This window comes from Pezoporus occidentalis, unplaced genomic scaffold (assembly GCF_034315485.1).
Source record: "Pezoporus occidentalis ecotype Australia unplaced genomic scaffold, CSIRO_AGI_Poc_V1 ctg23, whole genome shotgun sequence".
NCBI classification, from domain to species: domain Eukaryota; kingdom Metazoa; phylum Chordata; class Aves; order Psittaciformes; family Psittacidae; genus Pezoporus; species Pezoporus occidentalis.
In genome coordinates this window covers 5,739,164-5,761,615 of record NW_026914180.1, presented here as the reverse complement: position 1 = coordinate 5,761,615, position 22,452 = coordinate 5,739,164, and the positions used below count along the sequence as shown (strand labels likewise).

Below are 22,452 nucleotides of genomic sequence, written 5' to 3'. Positions count from 1 at the left end.
AGTATGTAGCTTACTAAAATGAACCAGAAATTTGGGTGATATGTACACATAATGTCCAGATCCAACATATGTAAGTTATTTTTCCTCAACTAGAAAAACACGTCATTTTTTCCCATCCACCCCTATCTAAAAAGAAAACATTACTGAATAATTCCAGTACTGCTACAGCTTTATATTGTGCAATACTAGTTTTACCTTTCCAAGCATTCTTCCAAGAAAGTAGTAATGTCGGGCATAAGAATCTCCAACGAGCATCTGCGCAGCAGGGTTGGGGTAAAGAAGTCCCTCATTGGTGGTCTTAAAAAATCCCTGGTTGGGGTTAAATCCTGATTTAAGTAGTTCATTCAGGAATTCTCTGAAAATGCCACCACCATCAATACCAGCTTCATCAAGACCATGTGCATTAAGTAAGTGAACACGAATGCGCTTTTTTAAGTCAGGTTCTGCAAAGAAAGGAGAGACACAGACTCAAATACAACTATCTGCTTGAATTTTGTTTGGATAAAAACACATGTAGATACACATACAAACATATCTACACTAACTTTATATAAAAATTGAACTAGTAAGTAGTAGCAAAAACCTATTACTGGCTTGAATTTTGGCAAATTCAGTAGGTGAAACTCACTTTGTACAAAGGACCTTGCTTTAAGAGCCAACAAAAGACGGAATGGAAAGACACTTGGTAGGGGAAGGAAAAAAAACCCACAGAATATTTTAAAGAGAACAAAGAATAATTTGAAAACATATATAAAATATTAAAATATAAAATATTGTGAATTCAAGGCTCAACTTTCTCCTGTCTGAAGGGACCGTCAATAAACTTTGCATTCCCTTAGAGGGGTTGATTGTTACACTACACCATTACAGTATTTGAAATTAAACACAATATTTTTGATACTTTGGACCTATTGCTATGTCGTGTAATTCCAGTGAGCAAGGTGGGGTAAAGATTGACATGTTATGAAGGCAGGTGTTCCACGTGTTTCATAGAATGCTGCTGCTTGAGAAAGCAGCAGTATTTAATTGTTGAACTGAGTATACATAACACGGAAGAAGGTCCTTTTTTCTCAATTCATGAAGGTTTCCCAAGATCTAACCAAATACATAACTTTTATGCAAACCCTTGCATTAACTCCACTTGCATCCCACCAAAGCAATCAGTAATAAACCAGTAGCAGTAAAACTTTCTACTGCTTCCATGTGCTACAAATGCACACGTTATGGGTGGCCAGCTGATGCTTACAGGGGAATCTTCAGCACATTGTAGCAACAGAATTTCTCCTGAACCACCAAGTGTCTTTCTCCCATTAGAAAATGCCTCTACATCTGCTAGTAATTTCCAGTTTCACACTTCGCTATTTTTAAGTTACCTATTAGTATTTCATCAAGTTAAATGCTCTCCTGCACAACAATTCTGCTTGCTGGAAATAGCAGCTGGCCATTTTTAGCCATAGGCACTGCAACAGGTTCACTCAATACTCATCACCATTCAAAACAAAAAAATAGACCACTGGCAAAAGAGACTCTAAAGCATACAGGCACTCTTTGTCTTGAGACTCCTGAGATACAGAGCACTGATGTTAAAACTTTTATATATGGAAAATGTTGGTTCAGTGCTTTTTGGGGTCCTATGAAGAAAATTATTTGCCTCTTCCTCTACATACTGACAACCAGATTTATAGCAAGGAGGGAAGACTGGTCCTAAAACCAATTCACATGTCAAAACAGGTGATCAGGTAGACATGGACTCCAAGTTAGTGTAAGCTCTGAAAAGGCGAGCTCAGTTTTGTTACTCGTAACTAGAATGTAACTGAACTGTTACTGGAGTCCAATGGAGGCTATTGTGGAATATTCCGAAAGTACAGTCACAGGAATAAAAATTATAAATGCTTGCACATTATTAAGCATATGACAACCATGTAAAAATATAAACCCACGAGAATCAGCCTAATACATTTCTGCTACTCTAATCTTGTTTTCTTAATAAAGTTAATTATCTCAGTTAACGTACTACAGAAACATTAACTTTGAACAGCTCTCTTCTCAGGGCCAGTAAACAAACTGGAGGCCTCTTCCATATTAGTGTGCTTCGCTCTCTCCTCATCAATTCTAGAACATCATCTATCCTCTGTTCAATCTCCCAGACTGATTTTAGTCAATTCATTCTATAGTCTTGAAATCATACTGGGAAGCCCAAAGTCATACGCAGTTTATAAGTGCTGAAATGGTGAGTTACATTCTTGCTAATGTGGCCCAGTATGCAGTTAGCTTTCATCTCACCAAGGGGAACTCCTTATTTGTTCAATTTGTTGTCCACTATGAACCCCACAGTCCTTTATTGAAAGAAACACTTTTTAGTCAGTCAGTGCTCAGTCAGTACTGCTACAGTTACAGGATTTGGTATTTCCTAAGCTTCATGAGGTTTCTGTAAGCCTCTTAATTCACACTGTTGAAGGCCACCTGAGTGACAACCTGATCTTTCAGTATACTGACTATTCCCCTCAATTTCATATTGCTTGCAACCTCACTAATGGTGGAATACATCCCAGTACCCAGCTTGTCAGACTGTATGTTAAGCTTAGGAAACATGCATTCTAAAACTCTTTACTAATTTAATAAAGCTACAAGAGGTTGAAATGTAGTCTTCATAAAGAATGTGCTTCTCAGTTAAAGATACCTTATTAAACAAATAGGTTGGCCTGTCTGTTACATCACATTGCATTATTCAACTGCAGTTTCTTAATTGTATTTTCATGTATTTAGGGAGGGAGGAAAGAGCAACACAACAGACTGAACTTTTTCTATTTTCCAATTCCAGAGTAAAGGAAAGTATGTTCTCCAGTAATTTTATACAAACCAAGAATAGCAACAATATTCCTCCTCTCTAAACTAAGTGGTTCTCCAGGAGAGAACTTACGTGGCACAGCAGGTGAAGTTCATATGGCAAACCCCAAGTATTCAGCAAATATTCTTTTTATATGCAAAAATACCATACAGCTAATAAGGACTTTATTTTGACAGGTTTTATCTATACTGGAATTTTGGTTTCTAGAGTAGCCACTCTCACACAAAATCACACTAACTTATGACTTAAATCAATGGGATAAAATAATACTTCACCATACTATCAAAGTGTGCTGCATTAACCTTATCAGGCACACTGTACCTAGCAAATCCTGTGCAGTCTAGATATATATCTTGACACAGATTACCAAAGCAGATAGTATCTAATAAACTATACAGATAAATACAGAAAGTGCAGCTTTATTGGCAAGTAAGTGGGAAGAAAAGCCCCATAAATGTAGGTTTGAACTAAGGAAGGGTGTGCACATGAGACTGAGACTGCAATAATCAAAAAGAATGTGGATGAGAATAACTTTTATTGTAAAAATTGGGGAACTTTATAAGAATTTTCACACCTTAGAGATGATACACTTTTAATATCCTACTCAAGTAATCAAGTAGTAACTACGTGGTAAGAATGGTTAAATGTTAGAAACACGTCAACAACTTAACTGTAAACCTACCATTTTCAGGAGAAAGTTTATCATAAGCATCTTCATAAATATAGTTTCTCCTTATAGTGACATTAATTCCATCCAAAAATGGCCCATCTCCTTGAACTTCTTGCTTATCAGCATAGATCAGTCTTTGAAAAATCTATTAAAATAAGTGAAAAGAAAAATGATGCCATCATGCAGATCTAAATATTCAATAAGAGATGGTTATTTGCTACATTACTGTCCTTTGAGTTGCTTCTGGGCACTCACTTTCAAGTGATTTGTCTTCTCTCTCACTGAGCTGCAGAAATATAATACAGAGCCATGTCACAGGGAAGGGGAGAGGACAGACATGCAAAGAACTTTTTTTGTGCTAAGATACCATCTTCAGTTCTTTCTACATAAAAAGGCCTATCTACAAACACTGTGTCAGTGATTACAATTTCCTCTACCTAACTTTCAGAATTCTGAAATGCAAAGTATTCAAAAACAAAGGGAAAAACTCACATGAATATTCTGCACACACAGAGGCAATCCTCAAAACTGGTAATTTTTTGTAGGGCTTAGTTACAAGAAGCTAGGTATCAGTTCTCTGAGGAGGAGTCAGCAAATAATTCAAAGCAAAACAGTGGATAGCACTGCCATATTAAACAAAGAACCAATTCAAAAAAATGCAAGCTGAAGTATAAACCGAACTTCACATCTTCCCTTTCCAAGTCCTCGCAGCAGGAACTGCTACAGTTCACCTGAAGAATAACTCTGGCTAACTGCATTTCTATGTCAATATTTACCATGGGATGGGGCTGCTCAATGCCTAATAATGTTCAAAATACCCTCAATGCAGTCTGTCCTCTCTTGCTGCTTTCCAATATCCAATAAATAATCGAGTACATTTTCTAAGGGATGTAATCTCCTAACAATGTCACAAGCTGCTTTCTTAACTAAAAAGACTAAGAAAGTGCATCCAGTGAAGTTTAAAACCAACAAACATACCATGGAAGAGGAAAATCTGACAACAACAGACAAAGGCACCCGGTGGATAAAGAACTGTCTGGACAGTTGCTCGCAAAGAGTTGCAGTCAATGGCTGAATGTCCAATTGGATGCTGATAATGAGTGGTGACCCTCAGGACTCAGTGTTGGGACTGATCCCATTCAACATCTTTGTCAGCGACATGGACAGCGTGACTGAGTGCACCCTCAGCAAGTTTGCCAATGACACCAAGCTGTGTGGTTCAACTGATACGTTGGAGGGAAGGAATGCCATCCAGAGGGACCCTGACATGCTCGAGAGGTGGGACAATGCCAACCTTATGAGCTTCAACCAAGGCAAGTGCAAGGTCGAGGCAATTCCAGGCAGAGCTACAGGTTGGGCAGAGAAGAGATTCAGAGCAGCCCTGCAAAGAAGGACTTGGGGTGTTGGTCGATGAGAAACGTAACATGAGCCGGCAGTGTCCATTTGCAGCCCAGAAAGCCAACCACATTCTGGGCTGCATCAAGAGGAGTGTGAGCAGCAGGTCGAAGGAGGTGATCCTGCCCCTCTACTCTGCCCTCGTGAGACTTCACTTGGGAGCACTGTGTGCAGTTCTGGTGTCCTCAACATAAGAAGGACATGGAGCTCTTGGAGCAAGTCCAGAGAAGGGCCATGCAGATGATAATGGGGCTGGAGCACCTCCCGTATGAAGACAGGCTGAGAAAGTTGGGGCTGTTCAGCCTGGAGAAGAGAAAGCTGTGTGGAGACCTCATAGCAGCCTTCCAGTATCTGGCAGATATCGGAAGGATGCCTGAGAGGGACTCTTCATCAGAGACTGTAGGGATAGGACAAGGGGTAAAGGGTTCAAACTTAAATAGGGAATGTTCAGGATAGACACAAGGAAGAAATTCTTTACTGTAAGGGTGATGAGGCACTGGAACGGGTTGCCCAAAGAAGTGGCTCTATCCCTGGCAGTGTCCAAGGCCAGGCTGGACAGAGCCTTGGACAACACGGTCTGGAGTGAGGTATTCCTGCCCAAGGTTTGCGATTCACAGAATCACAGAATCCTAAGGGTTGGAAGGGACCTCAAAAGATCATCTAGTCCAACCCTCCTGCAAGAGCAGGATAACCTAGAGTACATCACACAGGAACCTGTCCAGGGGGGCCTTGAATATCTCCAACGTAGGAGACTCCACAACCCCTATGGACAACTTGTTCCAGTGCTCTGTCACTCTCACAGTAAAGAGAACAAGGTTTTATGAATTCCAGAAACTTAACATATATAAATCTCAACACAAGGTTTAGGAAGCCCAGAGGTTGTAAACAGTGGCTATATCATGACACAGAGATCCCTGCTTGAGGTCACTTTCAGCTATTTGCCTATTATCCTGCTGCAAAGTTGCCCACACAATATTAAGATGTTTTGTGGGAACAACTGTTTCATAAGCCTGGAAAAGCACTCCTTTTCTATCAAATCTGTCACTGTCTTTTTTGGCAAATACTGATTTACTTTCCCCTATGGAACTAACTATTCTTCATTCCTTTGAGGGTGCCTTGCAACTTAGTGTTTCCAAGACAATCAGCAAGCAGTTTTTAAGTAACTGATACTGTTGAACAGTTCAGAAAAGCAGTTCAGGAAAAAAAAAAAAAGTGCGTTAACAGATTAAGAGCTCTAAAAAAGTATGATGCAAACCAAAACAGGTAACAGAACAATTACATCTTTAAAATCTAGACAACATTGAAAAGCAAATCCAACAAGAATCTTGCGAGTTTTAAATCACATACTCTATTAAAGTTCAGCTAGTCAGCTATTAATGTAGAAATTTAATCTCTAGGCATTATTTTCCCAAAATGGACATCCATCATCTCATCCTAAGTAAATCAACCCACTGCACAAAGGTGTCCAGTCTTGACCTTGGAATCTGTTTATTACAGATACACAACTAGTTAGTGCTCTGCTTACCACAAGAGGGTGCAATCATGTAGATCAATCACTGAATCAGGACTGCAGTTTATTATGAACATACGACTGCTCTCATGTATCTTGGAATATGTGTTTCTAATTTTAATGCAGTTATCATAAAGGGTAATATGACTAGTAAAAGAAGAGAAAAGTAACTTCAGATGTTCAACTGCCATATGAGTACTGAAGAGAAACAGCATGGCCTATCATGTCCTTCTGTAGGGAAAAGCACCTAGTAAGTATAAACTTAACTAGGGTGAGTTTCTACTTAGCTGAGTGCCTTTTTTTTTTTTTTTTACACTTACTGAAAACATAAAACTAGAAAACCAATTGCATATTAAATTAGAAATTAGGTACCTTTACTCTTTCTTCAAACGGAACTACAAAAGGCAGCTCTGTCAGAATTGCAAGTTGTCGTTCTTCAGATACAGACAGAGGTGCTGGCTCCAACCCCACTTAAAATAGAAACAATAATTTTAAAACTTTTAGAAAGCACATTTGTTTAAAACATTTTTTTTGTATCAAGTGGCTCAATTTACTCTGTATAAAAATACATGTATGTTAAAATAGTTTGTTTACTGAACAGTCACACACAACTTTACCTTTCTTTAAACATTAGTTTGTATAAGCAAATTGAAACATAAGTGGTGAAAACACATGGAAAACAAAATGTGTATAAAAACAGGTACTCCTGTATTTTTTATTTTATTCAGAGGAAATGTTATTTTCTTGTTACTGACAGTTTAATTTTTAAATTAAGAAAAATACATGATAGAAGACAATTAAGAAGTTGTAAGCAATTAGAATTTTCATTGCAGGAATACACAGTATCCCCATCCCAATGCCCAAAACAGTTTAAAGGTACTGTGCTTTCAAATACGTCTACTTTCAATCAAATCGTTTTAGGCATAAAGCCTAAGGAATTAAACCAAACCTAATGAAACCAACACAAAGATAACATTTCAATGAGTTTTCTCTTCTAACAGCAAGGTCACAGTGGATCACATTAGATCCTAGCCCCTGCAGAAATAGTGAGAAGAACATCAAGAAACTGTGTAATGTGCTTAGGAAAAAAAAAAAGATTAGAGAAGAACTGAAGCAGTGCCAGAAACAGAGAGACTCAATCACATGCACTTCCCAAGCTATCATGCAGTTCCTTTGAACCTTCTAACCACAGAAGATGTTTTTAGGAAACAATTCATCTTTGGGGGATGCACAGTAGAGTGCCAATCCTGCTCTAACTTCATGGGAAGAAACTCAGCTGCTGAGCACATATCTCACTGTAAATTAACCGCAGCAAAAACAAAAAGGAATTGTCCACTGACTAGACACTGTGGTTAAAGACCCACCTAGATTCAGTCTACAGAGGAAACAAAACCCAGAACTCCTTAGTTGTTTCATGTTTAATAGTCACCTTGTAAAAAAAGAAAAAGACTCCAGAGTCTAGACTAGTCATAGCCCATGTTACAAAACTGAAGTAAATGCTCCATATTATTACCCAGCCTGGAAATTTACGATAAGAGTTTTAAGTTTTTCTTTTGGCTTCTTCCTACCTGTGGTGCCTAGCATCTTGCTGCACTGCTGCAACTGGACAACACTTCAATGTTCTTTTCTTCTTTTACTCATCAAAGCACTTTAAGTAGGGATATTTTAAGCAACAATTTAAGATGACGTGACCCAAAACATTAGTATACTTGATGTATATTCATTCAGGTCAGGTTTCAACATTGCAAGCCTTTGGAATTTCTGATAGAATGCTTATCTGTGATTACCCTTAGTTTGCTTAGTAAACATTTTTAATTAAAGCCGATGTATGCAGCCTATTAAGCTAACAGTTAAAAGCATTTTAAGTAAAAAGTGCATGTACAGCAAAGGTAAACTACTACATGACTTCGACAGTTCAATTATTCCAGTCAATTAGTCAATTTTATCTGCATTTCTCCATCACAGCTTCTTTCTTTAAAGAGAAATATGGGATGGAGTCATCAATACAGAGGGCATTTAGAACTCACAAGTCTGCCATTTAAGTAAATGAAAAAGCACAAATAAACATGACCATATGTGATTCAGCAGTACTTTCATGCTAATTGGCTTTAACCCATATGGAGTCAAGAGGGATTAAATGAGTCATGTGCATATTGTTACCTGCTTGTTTTCACACATGCATGTCAACTGTACCTTTTTTAGCCTGATTTCATATGAAAATGAGGCTTACATGAACAAAGTGTCATCCCTCCTCACCAACACACCTTTTGAGCTAACCAGCTGAATTTTAACTTTGACAGAGAATAAGAGGTTCAAAAACGCTAAATTTTGTTAACATTTTCAGCTAGACAGAGAAGAGGAATTCCTTTAGTGACCTGATTACAGAAGCAGCAAGGAGAGCTCAGCTATCTGCTCTGTTCAGTGTGTCAGCTTGTCTGACAGCCAGCCAACAAAATGAGGGCATGTAGCTGCTCTGCACCAACGACGGCACTTGCATTCATTATCCACCAACTGCTCCAATCAAGACAACTCATGAAATGGAGGGAACTGGTGCTATTATGGGAAGGAAGACAAGGTAGAGAGCTCAAGATACTGTACATATGAGGGGAAGGACGAGTAGCATAGGGGAGAATCCGGAAATTATAGGGATCACTGATGTAGTCTGTAAGATAGAATACAGGCCTGTTGAAGCCTGGCAATTTTGGATAAAACACCTGTTTTTAAGATTTTGTATTAGCAATCACTTAGAATAGGCGAGTTCTAAAGAGAAGAACCAAACTGAAAAAAAACTTGATTCAAAAGTCTGAGAAGTACTTACACTGAAACAATTAGTTGTTATCTGGCAACTAGATTGAGAAGGTGATCAAGGTAAATTTAGACCACCATACCTTTTATTTTTTTTTTTTCTAAATCATTACAAGAAGTCCTCTGATTTCAACCTTAGACAAAGCCCTTAATTCTGTACAACTCTGTATCAGCATCCAAAGACTCTGGTCTCTAAATGATCTAGTGTACCTGGCTAAGATACTCAAACAGATTACATCATCTTTAAAGAGAGTAGGGACCCTCACAGATGAATCATTTTGCTGCTTAAAGGGCCCATTTCTAATTCATTATTAAATCTCACAAGTATTAGTGATTTAATGATTATTTTACCTGAGCATAGCAAGGTAAAATTCTAGACTAGTGAAGCTACAAAGGTATGAAAAGCTGAAAGAAACAGACTGGCTACATGAGAAAGCACAATGACATGACTGAACTAATGGAAATTTACCCTGATTGCTAAGTTGGTGCCATTCTCTAATTTTTTCTTTGGAAGTTCCATAAAGTCCTGATACTTTGAGTAGTTCAAGGGGTTAAGTTTCTGACTTATCTAATTAGAGACAGTATTCATAAACAGTAATACTTATCATGGTACCTACAGCTTGTTTGTTATAGTTTAATATATAATAAATCTCTTTGTAGTATACAGTATAAGCAAAACCTCAATGCTTTACATCTTCTGCAACTTTATTAATTTTGCATCTTATGCAAATGCCTTTTATACATGTTAAAATGTATGCTTCTATCATACAACTTGTTCATCTTATTATTTCCCCTCATCGATGCAAGCAGAAGCTTGGGGAAAACTTATACCCAATACCTGAATATTCTAAAAGACAATTATATACATGTGTATACAAATATACTTTTTTTTTTTAATATCTGAAACAAAACTATGAAAGACTGCCTTGGTTTGGCTATCATTAAGACTTTTATACAAAATACTTAACCAAGCTTTATAAAAGGCAGGACGTTATTTTGACTTAGCAAAGCAAAAACTGCATAGACCGTCTCTTACCATCCAAAGTAGACTGCAACGGTCCTATTCTTCCCATTCTTCTGACTCTCCAGACATGTCTGGCAGATGGCACATACAGCTGTGTAACCTACCAGATAACAGTATTTTATAATTAAGCATTATCTAATTACATATTACCCTTTACTATAAACATTTTATAATAAATTATATAAATACACAAAGTTGTCTCATTCAGGAGCATGTCTGTATGCCTACACATCTTCATTTCTAATCACTCTTTCTTATATTTGAGCTTTAAAGCTGAGCTGCAGAATTAACAACAATGTAATATAAAGTCCAGTTATCATTTAAAAATACCATATAATGTTACATTAAATTCTGGTATTTAAGATATTAGAGAGCAGACTTTGATTTTTCAGGTGTCAAATTTTGTTTACTTTGTACTAGTTAGCATCACAGTTTAAGACCACTACTACTTCCAATAAGCTGCCTAGGCACTATTTTCTAAGACTCATGAAGACCTGTCACGCAGAGATGAAAATCCTAAACAAAAAGCAAGCAAATAAGTGATCACCAAAAATAAACACAAGAGTTAATGTTAATTATTCCATGCAAAACTTAGTTAAGAAATCCAACAGTACAAAGTAGCCTAGCTGAAGTGTAACTAGTTTCTTAAGACCCAAGTTGTCAATGACTCAACAGATGTACTTGCACATTCCTATTAGTGTTTTCTTTTGCACACACAGACACACACACACGTTTTAAAGGCAACATAATTTTTTTCAAAAGCTCTTAGGGAAAAAAAGTAATTTGTATGTGAGGTAAGTACAGAAAATGCTACCGAATTTTCTTTTGGTTTGGAAGAGATTTTTGAGGGCATTTCCCCCCCCCCCGAGCAATTCTATTATTTAGCATTTTTGTTATGAGAAGTACTTTAAATAACTAGGAAATAAAATGCAACAAAATGCTACCAGATTTTCAATTCTCCCCTGTTACAAATGCAGATGACTTACACTGCTGCACTGCAGAGTGCATTCTACTTCATGGACTGGAAATGCAGCTTAAGAGAAAAGTTTCTTAACAGATGCAAGCGTTTTACATTAGAGATAAGCAGCATTACTCCAGATCTTAAACCACACTAAATCTATAAAACATCACTGATACTGTCAAGAATCAAATACTTTACCACTGGAACAATCACACTTGTAAGGCTATGTGGAAAAAGAACATTACTCTTACCTTATCTGCTTTAATGTTTTCTTGTTCCGAGAGCCAGTGATTTGGTGGGCAGAAATTTCTCCTTGTATCTCTAGATTTCAACATTTTCACTAGGTTTGTGATGACCTAGGTGTCAGAAGCACATATATTCAATATACATTCAGCACTGAGAATGAAACTGTATAATCCACAAGCAAAAACTAAAAAGATTTCCTATTGTATGAAATCATTACTTATTTTTAAGTTATAAAAACTTGCTCTTAAATACCTTAGAATGTCAGTAAGTAATTGTGGTTCACTTACAAGTCATCAGAAAAACCCAGCTTATTAAAAGTTCAAAACCTAAGACCTACCAAGGAATAAGTAACCTTAGGGCTACACTGCACAACTAAAAAGCTGAATGCCAGTTCAGGGAAGCCTAAACAAATCATTACCAGCATCAAATGACTTATTTAAAGAAATTAACACCTAACCACACAGTTCGTACAATGGTCTTTTACACAAGATTTTGTTTGTTTGGGTTTTTTATATACAGTTTTTCAGAAATTAAGCATATGAATAGATGTATGCTTTTAGAAGAGAGAGCTATATAGCTATTCCTTACTACTTCTCATTTTAAAACTGAGATTCCAAACAATCTGTCTGACTTGTAGGTTTTCTTTTTCTACAAGTAGGAAAATTCTTACATTTCTGTACATCATTTTTCAAGGAAAATGCTCCACAGAAGAATGGAACTTTTGCCTGCCATCTCAAGACAAAGGTCATGTGTATCACCCCACACTAGGCAAATCTAAGGGATCAACTGAAAAACAATGGGTATTTCTGCCTATAGACAATAAAATTACCCAGCAAAAGACAGGGTGATGTACACAATGGCCAAAATGTACAAAAGCCAAAATCAACTTCAGAAAGCACAGAAGAGGGCGGAAGCACTAAACTGACAGCAAAACATAAAAGCAGAAGTTATATATCTAAAGTACATGAAAGATTGACTTATTCTGGTTCCTGCATTAACAAACTAAACCACTTTCAGGTAAAGGTGCCTCAGAAGAGGCTGTATCAAAAAGACACTGAGGTGATTATAAACAAATGCTAATATTTTTAAGGGTAAAGGACTACCTCTGAAAGGACACTACAGGCTCCTTTTCAATTAGTATCTTCTTAGTGTTTTCAAAGGTAGAGAAAAAAAATCATATAATCCAGAAGTAGCTAACAATTTACCAAATTATCTACACATTCAAAGTTCTTGTCTCTATTAAAACAGATCCCAGTGTGACTAGCCTAGATGTTCATAATGCACAGTAAACCCCACCGTAAGATTGCTAAAGCATGCAGCATATAAAACCATTCCTGAGAAAAGCCTAGCCCAAACATGCCTGAAAACAGATCACAAAATGACCATTTCCAGGAAAAGGATGGCTGCCAAATATTATTGTAGTGATCACCACAAGGACAAAAAACATCTACAGTCCTAAAAATATGGGGAGGGGGCACCACTAGTAGTAACTTTCATTTAATATGCATATATATACGGCTTTATTTGTAATGTTATTTACAACCAAAATGTGTTAGATAAAAGCCCTTCAGTGTTTAAAGTTAGTAAGCTCTTTCCCAGCAAAAGGTATATGCATCTACCCGAAAACCACCCTAGAAACTGGTTTAACAAATTGCTGTTTATCAGCTGAACCATCATGGGTGATGATGTGTACACCCGTACTTCGCCCAACCACAAGCACATCAGCACAAACCACTATGCCGAATTCTCTTCTTTTCACAAGGAATTCAAATGATGAAAGGTAATTCTGTCATTATCATAACCATACTGTCAGAAAATGAGAAAACTGTATAGGTAACTAGTTTATGCACATCTTCATAACAAAACTGGAAGGCTGAGGATAATGGTCAGCATGGTCACAAGGGTGTCTTTGCAACTTTAGTATTTTTCTTGGCAGCTTCCTCCAATCCAGAAAAACAAAAAAAAGAGCTATCGAGCTAACAACTACTCCATCTCAAGCAACACTACATAAAACATAATTAAGTTGAATCAATAGAATATTAAATTACTAGGCTAAAAAGACATTATCACTGCTACAACGAGCAGCCATCTGTTTTGCAACTTAGAACTACAGCCCTTGAAAAATGAATATAAAAAAACATACACCAAGCTTCTCTGAAGTAATCTTGCTAAAAGACAATCTTAATGGGCAGGTGTCAAGAGTAACAGAGAGCTTAATGGGCCTTCTAAAGGATTCTGTATCTAGATACTACACAAAAGACCTTTCAAGATACCCTTTGTATAGTAACCTCTTGAATAAAGACAGAACAAAGAATGCTAATAAGGGAACTGTCTGATTACACAGGAATTTTCATCACCTTGCCCTTATAAAATTCAGTGCAGGTCAGATGGGTCACTGAAGCTCTCTGGTCCCATTACCACTATATGCAAGAGCAAGATATAAAAAGGAGGAAAAAAAAAAAAAAAAAAATCTAACAAAGTTATCCACATGAGGACCATGCTAATAAAATATTTTATAAGCAGTTGAAGAATCCTTTAAGGAAGCTGAATCAAATTAGGTGAGACTGGAGCTCCTTCTACATAATGCATGGATCCTGAGAACACCAGCAATCTGAATTCATGACTAAAATTTTTGGTATATATTTTATTGAAACAAAAGACCCACTCAATAAATAATATTAAAATGGAGATTTCTTTCCAATAAAGTGCCAAGTGCAAGACACAGTCAAAACTAACATTCAGCAGAATTAGCAACTTAATTTCATAGGAGTAACTCAAGATAGTGAAATAATTATTTTATTTGACAACATCCATATTCATTTACCTGTAACGTAAATCCTTCTACTGAATCTGTAACAGTAACTACACTATTCAATATTGTACAAAAAAAGAGAGATTCTGCTAAATAAAGATGTAAATCTTACCAAAGACCTCCAATCTGTTACCAAATACTGACACCTCACTGTTTTCAGATTTATCATTATCTTCCAGAAATAAAGCCTCTATTTGCGTGTATATATACACACACACGCGCACACACACACACATACACAGAGGAATGCATTTCATTAGATACAAGTGGCATGGAAAAGATGCAAAGCAAGTGTGAGAAATGGAAAGAAAATAAAGGAAAACCATGAAATTAAAGGCACAGGTGATAGGGAAGGAACAGGCATTTTTCTCTGCAGGCAGCTTGCCTAGGTTTTTCTTTAGTTTTCTCTCTCCTATTTGACAGGTGATGAACCACTTTAGCTTTGTTTTAATGATTTGGAAGAAGATACTGTTGCCTGCTACTGACAAAAAGCTATTTTGAAGCTGCCCTCAGAAAAGACTCAGGTGCTGTGTACAGCAGTCTTCTTGTAAGATGAACTAGCTGCAGCTGTCTGTAACAATACGCTTCTGAAGGAGTAAATGAGGAGTAAACGAGGGAAGCTTTGTTATTAACTACTTTTTTTTAATAGAACCAGAGCCTTCAAGATATCCTTAAGATTTACATTTGTAACTCACCTAATGGAAGACAACCCTGGCTCCAGGAAATAGTAACAAGTTCAGAGAGTTCCACTACAAGTTTAATTTCTGGCTGACAAAGGGGGACAAATCAACTCAGGATTTTGCAACTTTCTGAATGACACCAAAATAAATCAAATTCATCTAAAACATAAGCAGCTTATAAAATGATTAAAAATGACAAACCAAAGAGAAAAAATAGAACATGGCATGATATAAACTGCATACATAATAAACACCCCTAGCGTGCTGTCCTTCTTAAAAAATAGACATACTGGAGTTTTCACATGTGACCTTTAAATCAAAAGTTTATTTGGCAACTTAAAGACAAGTAATTAAATTAAATTCTGCAAACATATATTAGAGCAATCCGTGCAAATTACGAATTCAGTGGTGCATTAGGACTGTATTCAATGCAATCAAAACATTATCAGTTACTCTCCCTGCTATTAATGCTTATGCTCATAAGTGAAATGTGTTGTAAAATCAGGCAGAATAGGCTAGATAGAGGCTATCTTAGACTTGTAGAATGAATAAGCATTCCTTAATTAGCCCATCAGGTTAAGTGCAAGCCTTAATGGGCCTTTCCTAAAGTCTAGCATGACATCTTTCTCCAAACATGGCCAAGAAGAAAGTTCCATTAGCAATATTAATACAAGCTTAGTTGATCATTTTCATTCAATTAACTTCTTTCAATTAAATAGATAGCTTGACAAAAGCGGTGATAAAAGACCTGAAGGGACAGCTGATGACTCGAACTGAACATTAGTGTGCGAGAGGTCGCCAGTATTAAACAGACTGTAAATCTCGCATTCAATTTGGAAAATGCATTTCTTCTGCTCCCACTTCTTTAACGAGCAATTTTAGCTGACTAGATGTGTTTGCTGCAGAATTTTCATGACAAGTCAAGAACTCCTTTTTTTTCGGCAACAGTTATATTAGGTCTTTTCCTGCCAACATTTTCAGCTTCTCTTGTCTTCAGTAGGAGGCCATGGATAAAACTGGCAGAAGATACACTGGTAGATATCCAGAAAGAACATACATTAAGTTTACATTTGCTAAGCCAGATTCACCATCCCATTAGTATTCCAGCAAGCCCAAAACACCAACAAAACCACTACAGCATGGTACCAATTTAGTCAAACCGCTGAATACAGAAGTACTCTAATAATCGTATGATTCAGTTAGAATTTCACACCTACATACAGTTATCACGAAATGCTTATGGACCTTGCAGATATAGTTAAAACCTATATCCTATGCAGTAACTTTTTTTCAAACAGGATAAGCAAGAAAAGAAATTAAGAGTTCCCAGAAGAAAAAAAAAAAAAAAGTTTCAATTATCAGAATTTACTCTCTCAGTTTCGCATATACACCCAAAAAGGAAATTTCCCAAATCCATATTCCTTGTAATAACTGTCTTAAAAGTGTAATTAAAGGGGAAAAAAAATAACCTAATCTTCTATCGCCATCAGATGCCTGAAAATTTTATTGAAATATGTTCTGAAAATTTACACCATTTACCTTGAATAACTGAATCCACCTTTTTTGTTCCGCCTGTATACATTGCTGCATTTCCGTATTTTTTGTTACTCCAACACTTCTAAATGCTGCAATATATTCCTCACGAACCTCTGGTTTTGTTTCTGGGTAAGCCAACTTTATGATTCCTAAACACGCATCTCGAAGGCAACGTGATAATATTACAAGCTCTTCTAGTGTAAAAGGCATCATTGATGATTGTCTTTGACCTGCAACTACATAAAGCGCAAGCTTAAGTTTCCTTAAAGAACTTTTTCTTAATCATTTTGGTATTAAAAAAAAAAAAAAAACAAGAACCCCACCACCAAAAAAAAAACACAAAACACCAAAACATCAAAACCCTACTTATTTCATTGGAACTTTAATTATTCACGCACAAAATCTAAAGGTAGACCAACAAAACATCTCCCAAAAAGAGAGTATATATTCATAAAGCCAATCACATCTTGTAATTGTTTGCAGTCACAATTACTGTAATCACAATATTCTCTTATTCACTTTTGTGATTCCTGCTATATTAAATTTTCACATTAGACTACAGGTTCAGCCCAGAAGTAGCTCAATCTCTTCACTAACTCATTAAAAATTATCATGATTAAGAATGTCCATATCAGACCACATAAAGCTAGGGTTCCCAAGGTGCAGACTATCATTTCTTTTTCTAAATGCAATCACTATGAAAGAGTCAGCTGACAGCTGAGTGCTCAGGGGACCATCAGCAAGTCAGCCCAGAACAGCTTCCCCACAGATGTCAGCAAATTGTTGTCCAGAGAACTTTGTGGCATTACACAAAAACATTTTGCACAGCACATTATTTAGTATGCTTGAAACTCACCTTCTATTGGATCACCAAAGAATTCATTATCATGAACAGAAATAAGTGAATGACTAAACAAAGAACTAAAAAGGTAGAAGAGAGGGATAATTCGACTAGAGTCTTCTAAAGACATTGGAGACCCTCTTGAAATCACTTGAAGAAGTGGCACCATAGACCTTAAAATATAAAAATGCAAAATTAAAGAGATGGTAAATTATATACTCTTTTTTATAGTATTCAGCATTATCTTACAAATATTCAGTAGTAGTTACTACAGCAAAGTAAGGACAGTGCTCTCAGTTAAATAACTATCTCCCATTCTTGCAAAATAAGGTCACTCTTTTTAAGTTCTTGTCACTATAGCATCTCAGTGTCTTGATGATATATAAACTTTGGCAGTATCACTGAATGCAGAGACTTTCTGGTTTAGAACGGAAACACAAAGCAAAAAGAGTAACTAATCTGCATGTCAGCACAAAGCAAATCTGCAGGTCCACTGCCTAAATTCCTGGGAATCCAGACATTAATTTCTGCATTAGTCAAAGTATATGAGATAAATCTCACACATTTAGGATGAAGTACCCGTAGCTTCAGTGTTAGACTAATCCTAGTAAGCACTCCAAAACCTGCACAACATCTGCCTTATTTTAAATGAAGATTCTATTTATTTACCTATAATTACTTGCAGATATCTAAATTCCAAGATTTTGCTGTTTTATGCAATCACAGGAGCTAAGTAACCATTACATTTTTGGTTTTAATCACCTTCCACGAGCACTGTAATACCACTAATTGTCTCATTCTCTTCTCACTAGATATACTCTGCTTTAACAAAGATTCAGTTTCAGGAATGGTATAATACATACCCTGTAATCATTCGTGTAGTCATTGAAGATATCAAATACCAAAGATGCCTCAGGAATCTGGCATTAAAGGCTAAACTATAAAGAAGCCTGCAAAGGGAAATTCAAATAAATTGTGTCTTCCAAAAGACTATTCACAAAACACAATGCTTCTCTAAGAACTTATCTGTCAAACATTTCTCAAATATAAGTAACTTATTTTTTCAAGATGGAGGCTCTTACCCTACTCAAATCTGGTGAAAGCCCCAAAAGCCAAAATAAACCAAGCATATAAATCCTTATACCTAAAATACAGAGCTTTCATTAACTCAGCAACAAACCACATGATATAAGCCCATGTTCGCAGTATTCCAGAGAATTAAATACTCATCAATAACAATAATATTCACTCAGAGTTATTTATCTGGGATTTATTTCAAATTCTGATCTATAAAATCACACCAATTAGTTAATAGGTCATTTCTCTGATTCTTTGGACATTAACAAATAGAGCAATTTTTGTGAAAAGTAGATAAAATACCTCAAAGTTCATTTATGCTAGAAGCAAATTCTGATTTTAAACTATGTCGCAATTTTACTGGTATATTCTGCCTGGCAGACGCAAATACAACATCATCATTGGAACAATGCATGTCAGGACAGTTACCACACTACTAGCACTACACATAAACTAATCCATCTGTACACAGAAAATTAGTTATTAGCTGTAAAAATAAATGTGTATGCTCACAAGTCAGCTATACACAGGACTAACTTTAACTGTCTTATTTCAGACATGATAAACTTTTTATAGAAATGAGAAATAAAGAGCATCCTGGAATTACAAGTTCTCCCCTAGCCTATTTTGCCCACTGCACAAAGGAACAGATGTGACAAATATCATTTGAAACAATTAATGTCTTCTAGGAAAACAAACAGGATTTGACTGACTCAGATGTCGTTTTTCAAGTTCTGAAGAGCTGTATTCAGTTAGTTACCCTACTTTCCTAGGTCTCATAACTACTATTAGAATGAATAAGGTAAAACAGATACTCAGGTCCCACATCTCTCAGAGATCAATAGCCTCATAGTACCAAAATTCCGGGTGACCATGCGTACAAGCAGGAGGAAGCTGGGAAATGGAACGTGGGGAGCAGACTAACTGCTGCCTTGTCCTGGGTTCAGCAGCAGCAGTCATGTTTCTCCTTCTTGGTAGCTGGTGCAGTGCAGTGTTTTGACTTTCAGATCGGGAACAGAGCTGATAACAAGGATATTCTGTGGCCAAGGACTCTGTGAGCCTCATGCTCTGCCAGGGAGGAGGGGGAGCCAGGAGGAAGCAGAGACAGGACACCTGACCCAAACTGACCAAAGAGGTGCACCATGCCCAGGATGTAACAGTTAGCAGGAGACTGCAAGGAGGTATCGGTCTTGGTCGAAAGATGATGTATTCTCTTCCCTTGTTATTTCCTTTATCATTATTATCATTGGTGGTAGCAGTAGTGATTTGTGTTATACCTTAGTTACTAAACTGTTCTTATCTCAACCCGTGGGAGTTGCTGCTGCCTGAAAAAACACTATTAATTACAGACCACATGGATAAATTAAAATGTGTCAGATGGCAAAAGGAAAGAAAGCACACATTAAGGAAAAAAGTAAAATATGAGTAAACAGGTAGAAACATTTGAGAATGGTTTAAGCAGCAATTCATTTAAAGACATTAACACACAGAAAACACAAGAAAATCTACAGGCCTACTCACACATACTGCATAGTGCCATATGCCTCTAGGCCCTCCCTTCCCGGATGAAGCCTTGCAGGCTCTTTCTACTGCCTTCACTGAAGCACAGCCTCTCCCCAGCACTCATACAGCTATTTCTTCTTTAGGCTCTAAAACCTCATGCATTCATCAAAAGCCAGTCACACAAACAAGCAACTTTTCAAGGATGAAGTAGAATGACGAAGGGCAGAACTCTTCACTGCACAGGAAGGACAGAGTTTCACAGGTATGGGGAGTTTTGGAAATAGAGTAGGGGCATACAGAAGAAGGTGAAATGAAATACAAGCAATCTCTTGGTCTTTGTTGAAATATCACCTCTCTCATTTCAATACACAGATTTTAAATACACAGATCGGTACTTTCAAAAAGAGTTGGAAGCTTCGCATACTCCAGAGCAGTTGTATACTGGTGAACATCAGTAAGTTCAAGTCAAATTTGAAGCAACTGCAACTAATGTCAGTTTTAAGGTAAGTTTTACTGTAAAATTAAGTTCTCCCTTGAATATGTGGAATTTGTGAAAACACCCAACCTGAATTCGATTCATGGGAATTTTACTTCCTTCTGAAGTCATATTATTTTGTCATTTGGGTGGAAATGACGCATTATCGTGTAGGATGGGCTTACTGTATCTAGCTAATTTAGAGTAAGAATTTCTATTTTAATGTTTAACTATCTGAATGATCTCTGATGTCTCGGTTTCTGAAATGAGAAATTTCCTCAGTGACCTTCACTTTTCGGCCTCATATTTGAAATTAAAAGTAATTTGGCACAGTGCCGTTAGGTCTCACAGGGCTTCCAAGTAAAAAGTTGTTAATTTTACAATCATCCCTGGAAATTATGTAATAGTTTTAGTGGCAATGAACAAACATTATGGACACTGAACCTATCATAATGTAATTCATTTTTTCATTCTAGCAATGTTCAGCAATAATGAAGGGAAAAAAAAGACAAACCTTAAGAGCTTATAATAATAACCTTTGTCTAAGTTTTAGCCATTTTTATTCCATATCCGTGATTCAGGCAGTCAATTGTAACAACTGCTGTATTTCATGGCCTGATTCCAGAAATGCTGAATGTATTCAACCTTCACATTTCCCTTCCTTAAAAATCTGGTTAAATACAAAAATGCAAATTTGGTAGAGGATGTTATCATACAACCTATTTTGTCAATATGAAATACCTATGAAATATGAAGCAGATGAATTCATCAATTCTAAGTCTTTCCATACTGTTACTAGAAAATAAACATGAAACTACAAACTAAACACAGAAAGGAGAATTAGGCCATGTGTTTCAAAAAGTTTACATCACTAGATGTACACAAAATACAATTCTTTGCAAAAGGAATGACAACAGAAACAACCAACTACCCTCCCACTCCAAGTATAGAAATTGGCTTTCAAAGCAGAAGACAACTGCAACCAGAAAAGAACACATACCCCCCCGAAAAAAAAAAAACCACCACCACAGTGCAAGGATGGCCTTGAAAAATTGCATCACTGCAAAAGTTCAAGAAATTGGCTGTACTAAAAAGTTTCAAAATTTCTGGCTTCACACTGAAAAAATAAAATTAAAAAGCCTAAAAAAAAAAAAATAAAAAAAGAAAGAATAAAACCTCTGAGAATTAAAATAGGTCAAAATCTACCTCAATTGGTCCTTTTCTTTGGCAGATAAACTACATTATCAGGATACTGATATAAACTGTCCCACTACACCTCACAGATTATGTATTACAGGGATAGCTTATACACCCTGAAGACAAAGCATTATCAATTCAGAAAGTGTTGAGATTAGTCAATGTAAAGCTTGAATATCCACATAATCTTGACCACTTCTTCCTTTAAAGAAAACAAACAGAAAATACACACACACTCGAATACCAGAAATAAAAAAGATTAGACATTATCTCTTTTTATGCAAACTATTATAATCTAACTTGAGAGTTTCATTTTCTGTATCTGTAGTACTCTAAAAACAAAACAAGCTGCTAAAATTTAAGTCCTGGGGTTTTACCCCTCCCATGAGTGGTCCTGAATTTTCCTGAAAATCTCACAGCATACCACCAACTCCTTTGAGATTATAAATGGTTTTATATAATGGATTCATTAATAGGTTTTATATAATGGATTCATTAATAGATTTTCTGTAACGTTCAATCTTCAGATCTAACACTGTAGTTTGGCAGAGGAACCATTTCTCTACTACCAAAAAGGATAAGCTCCTTTCAAGTGTAAACAGGCACACTGTCTCAGCCACAGGTTACAAGAGAGTTAAATTTACTTCAGTGATTTCTGTTACGCATCTATTTTAATCATACCAAATTAAATTGTCTGCTCCCCAAAGTAAGCACATAACAATCATTTATTTATAACCTTGATTCTCTCCGTAGGTATCTAATTGTCCACAAAGGCCACATGATTTATGTCTACTTGCCAGAACAGTATTTTGGGCACCTCTGGTTTTAAAAAAGTGTCAAATTCCTCCTGCGCAATGGGACAGATTAAATGA

At 36.5% G+C, this 22,452-nt stretch overlaps 1 protein-coding gene across 2 annotated transcripts in view; it reads right to left on the bottom strand.

The window, feature by feature from the left end:
* The window catches only part of UBE3C (ubiquitin protein ligase E3C), a 74,232-nt gene that overhangs the window by 26,950 nt on the left and 24,830 nt on the right, over nucleotides 1-22,452 (bottom strand). For both annotated transcript variants that reach the window (XM_062621491.1, XM_062621492.1), the window contains 8 exons: nucleotides 18,192-18,278; nucleotides 17,344-17,501; nucleotides 16,491-16,723; nucleotides 11,465-11,569; nucleotides 10,265-10,352; nucleotides 6,796-6,893; nucleotides 3,531-3,663; nucleotides 196-443 (listed from right to left, as the gene is read on the bottom strand). In XM_062621491.1, the coding sequence (XP_062477475.1) occupies nucleotides 196-443; nucleotides 3,531-3,663; nucleotides 6,796-6,893; nucleotides 10,265-10,352; nucleotides 11,465-11,569; nucleotides 16,491-16,723; nucleotides 17,344-17,501; nucleotides 18,192-18,278 (1,150 nt within the window). The remainder of the gene's footprint in view (nucleotides 1-195; nucleotides 444-3,530; nucleotides 3,664-6,795; nucleotides 6,894-10,264; nucleotides 10,353-11,464; nucleotides 11,570-16,490; nucleotides 16,724-17,343; nucleotides 17,502-18,191; nucleotides 18,279-22,452) is intronic.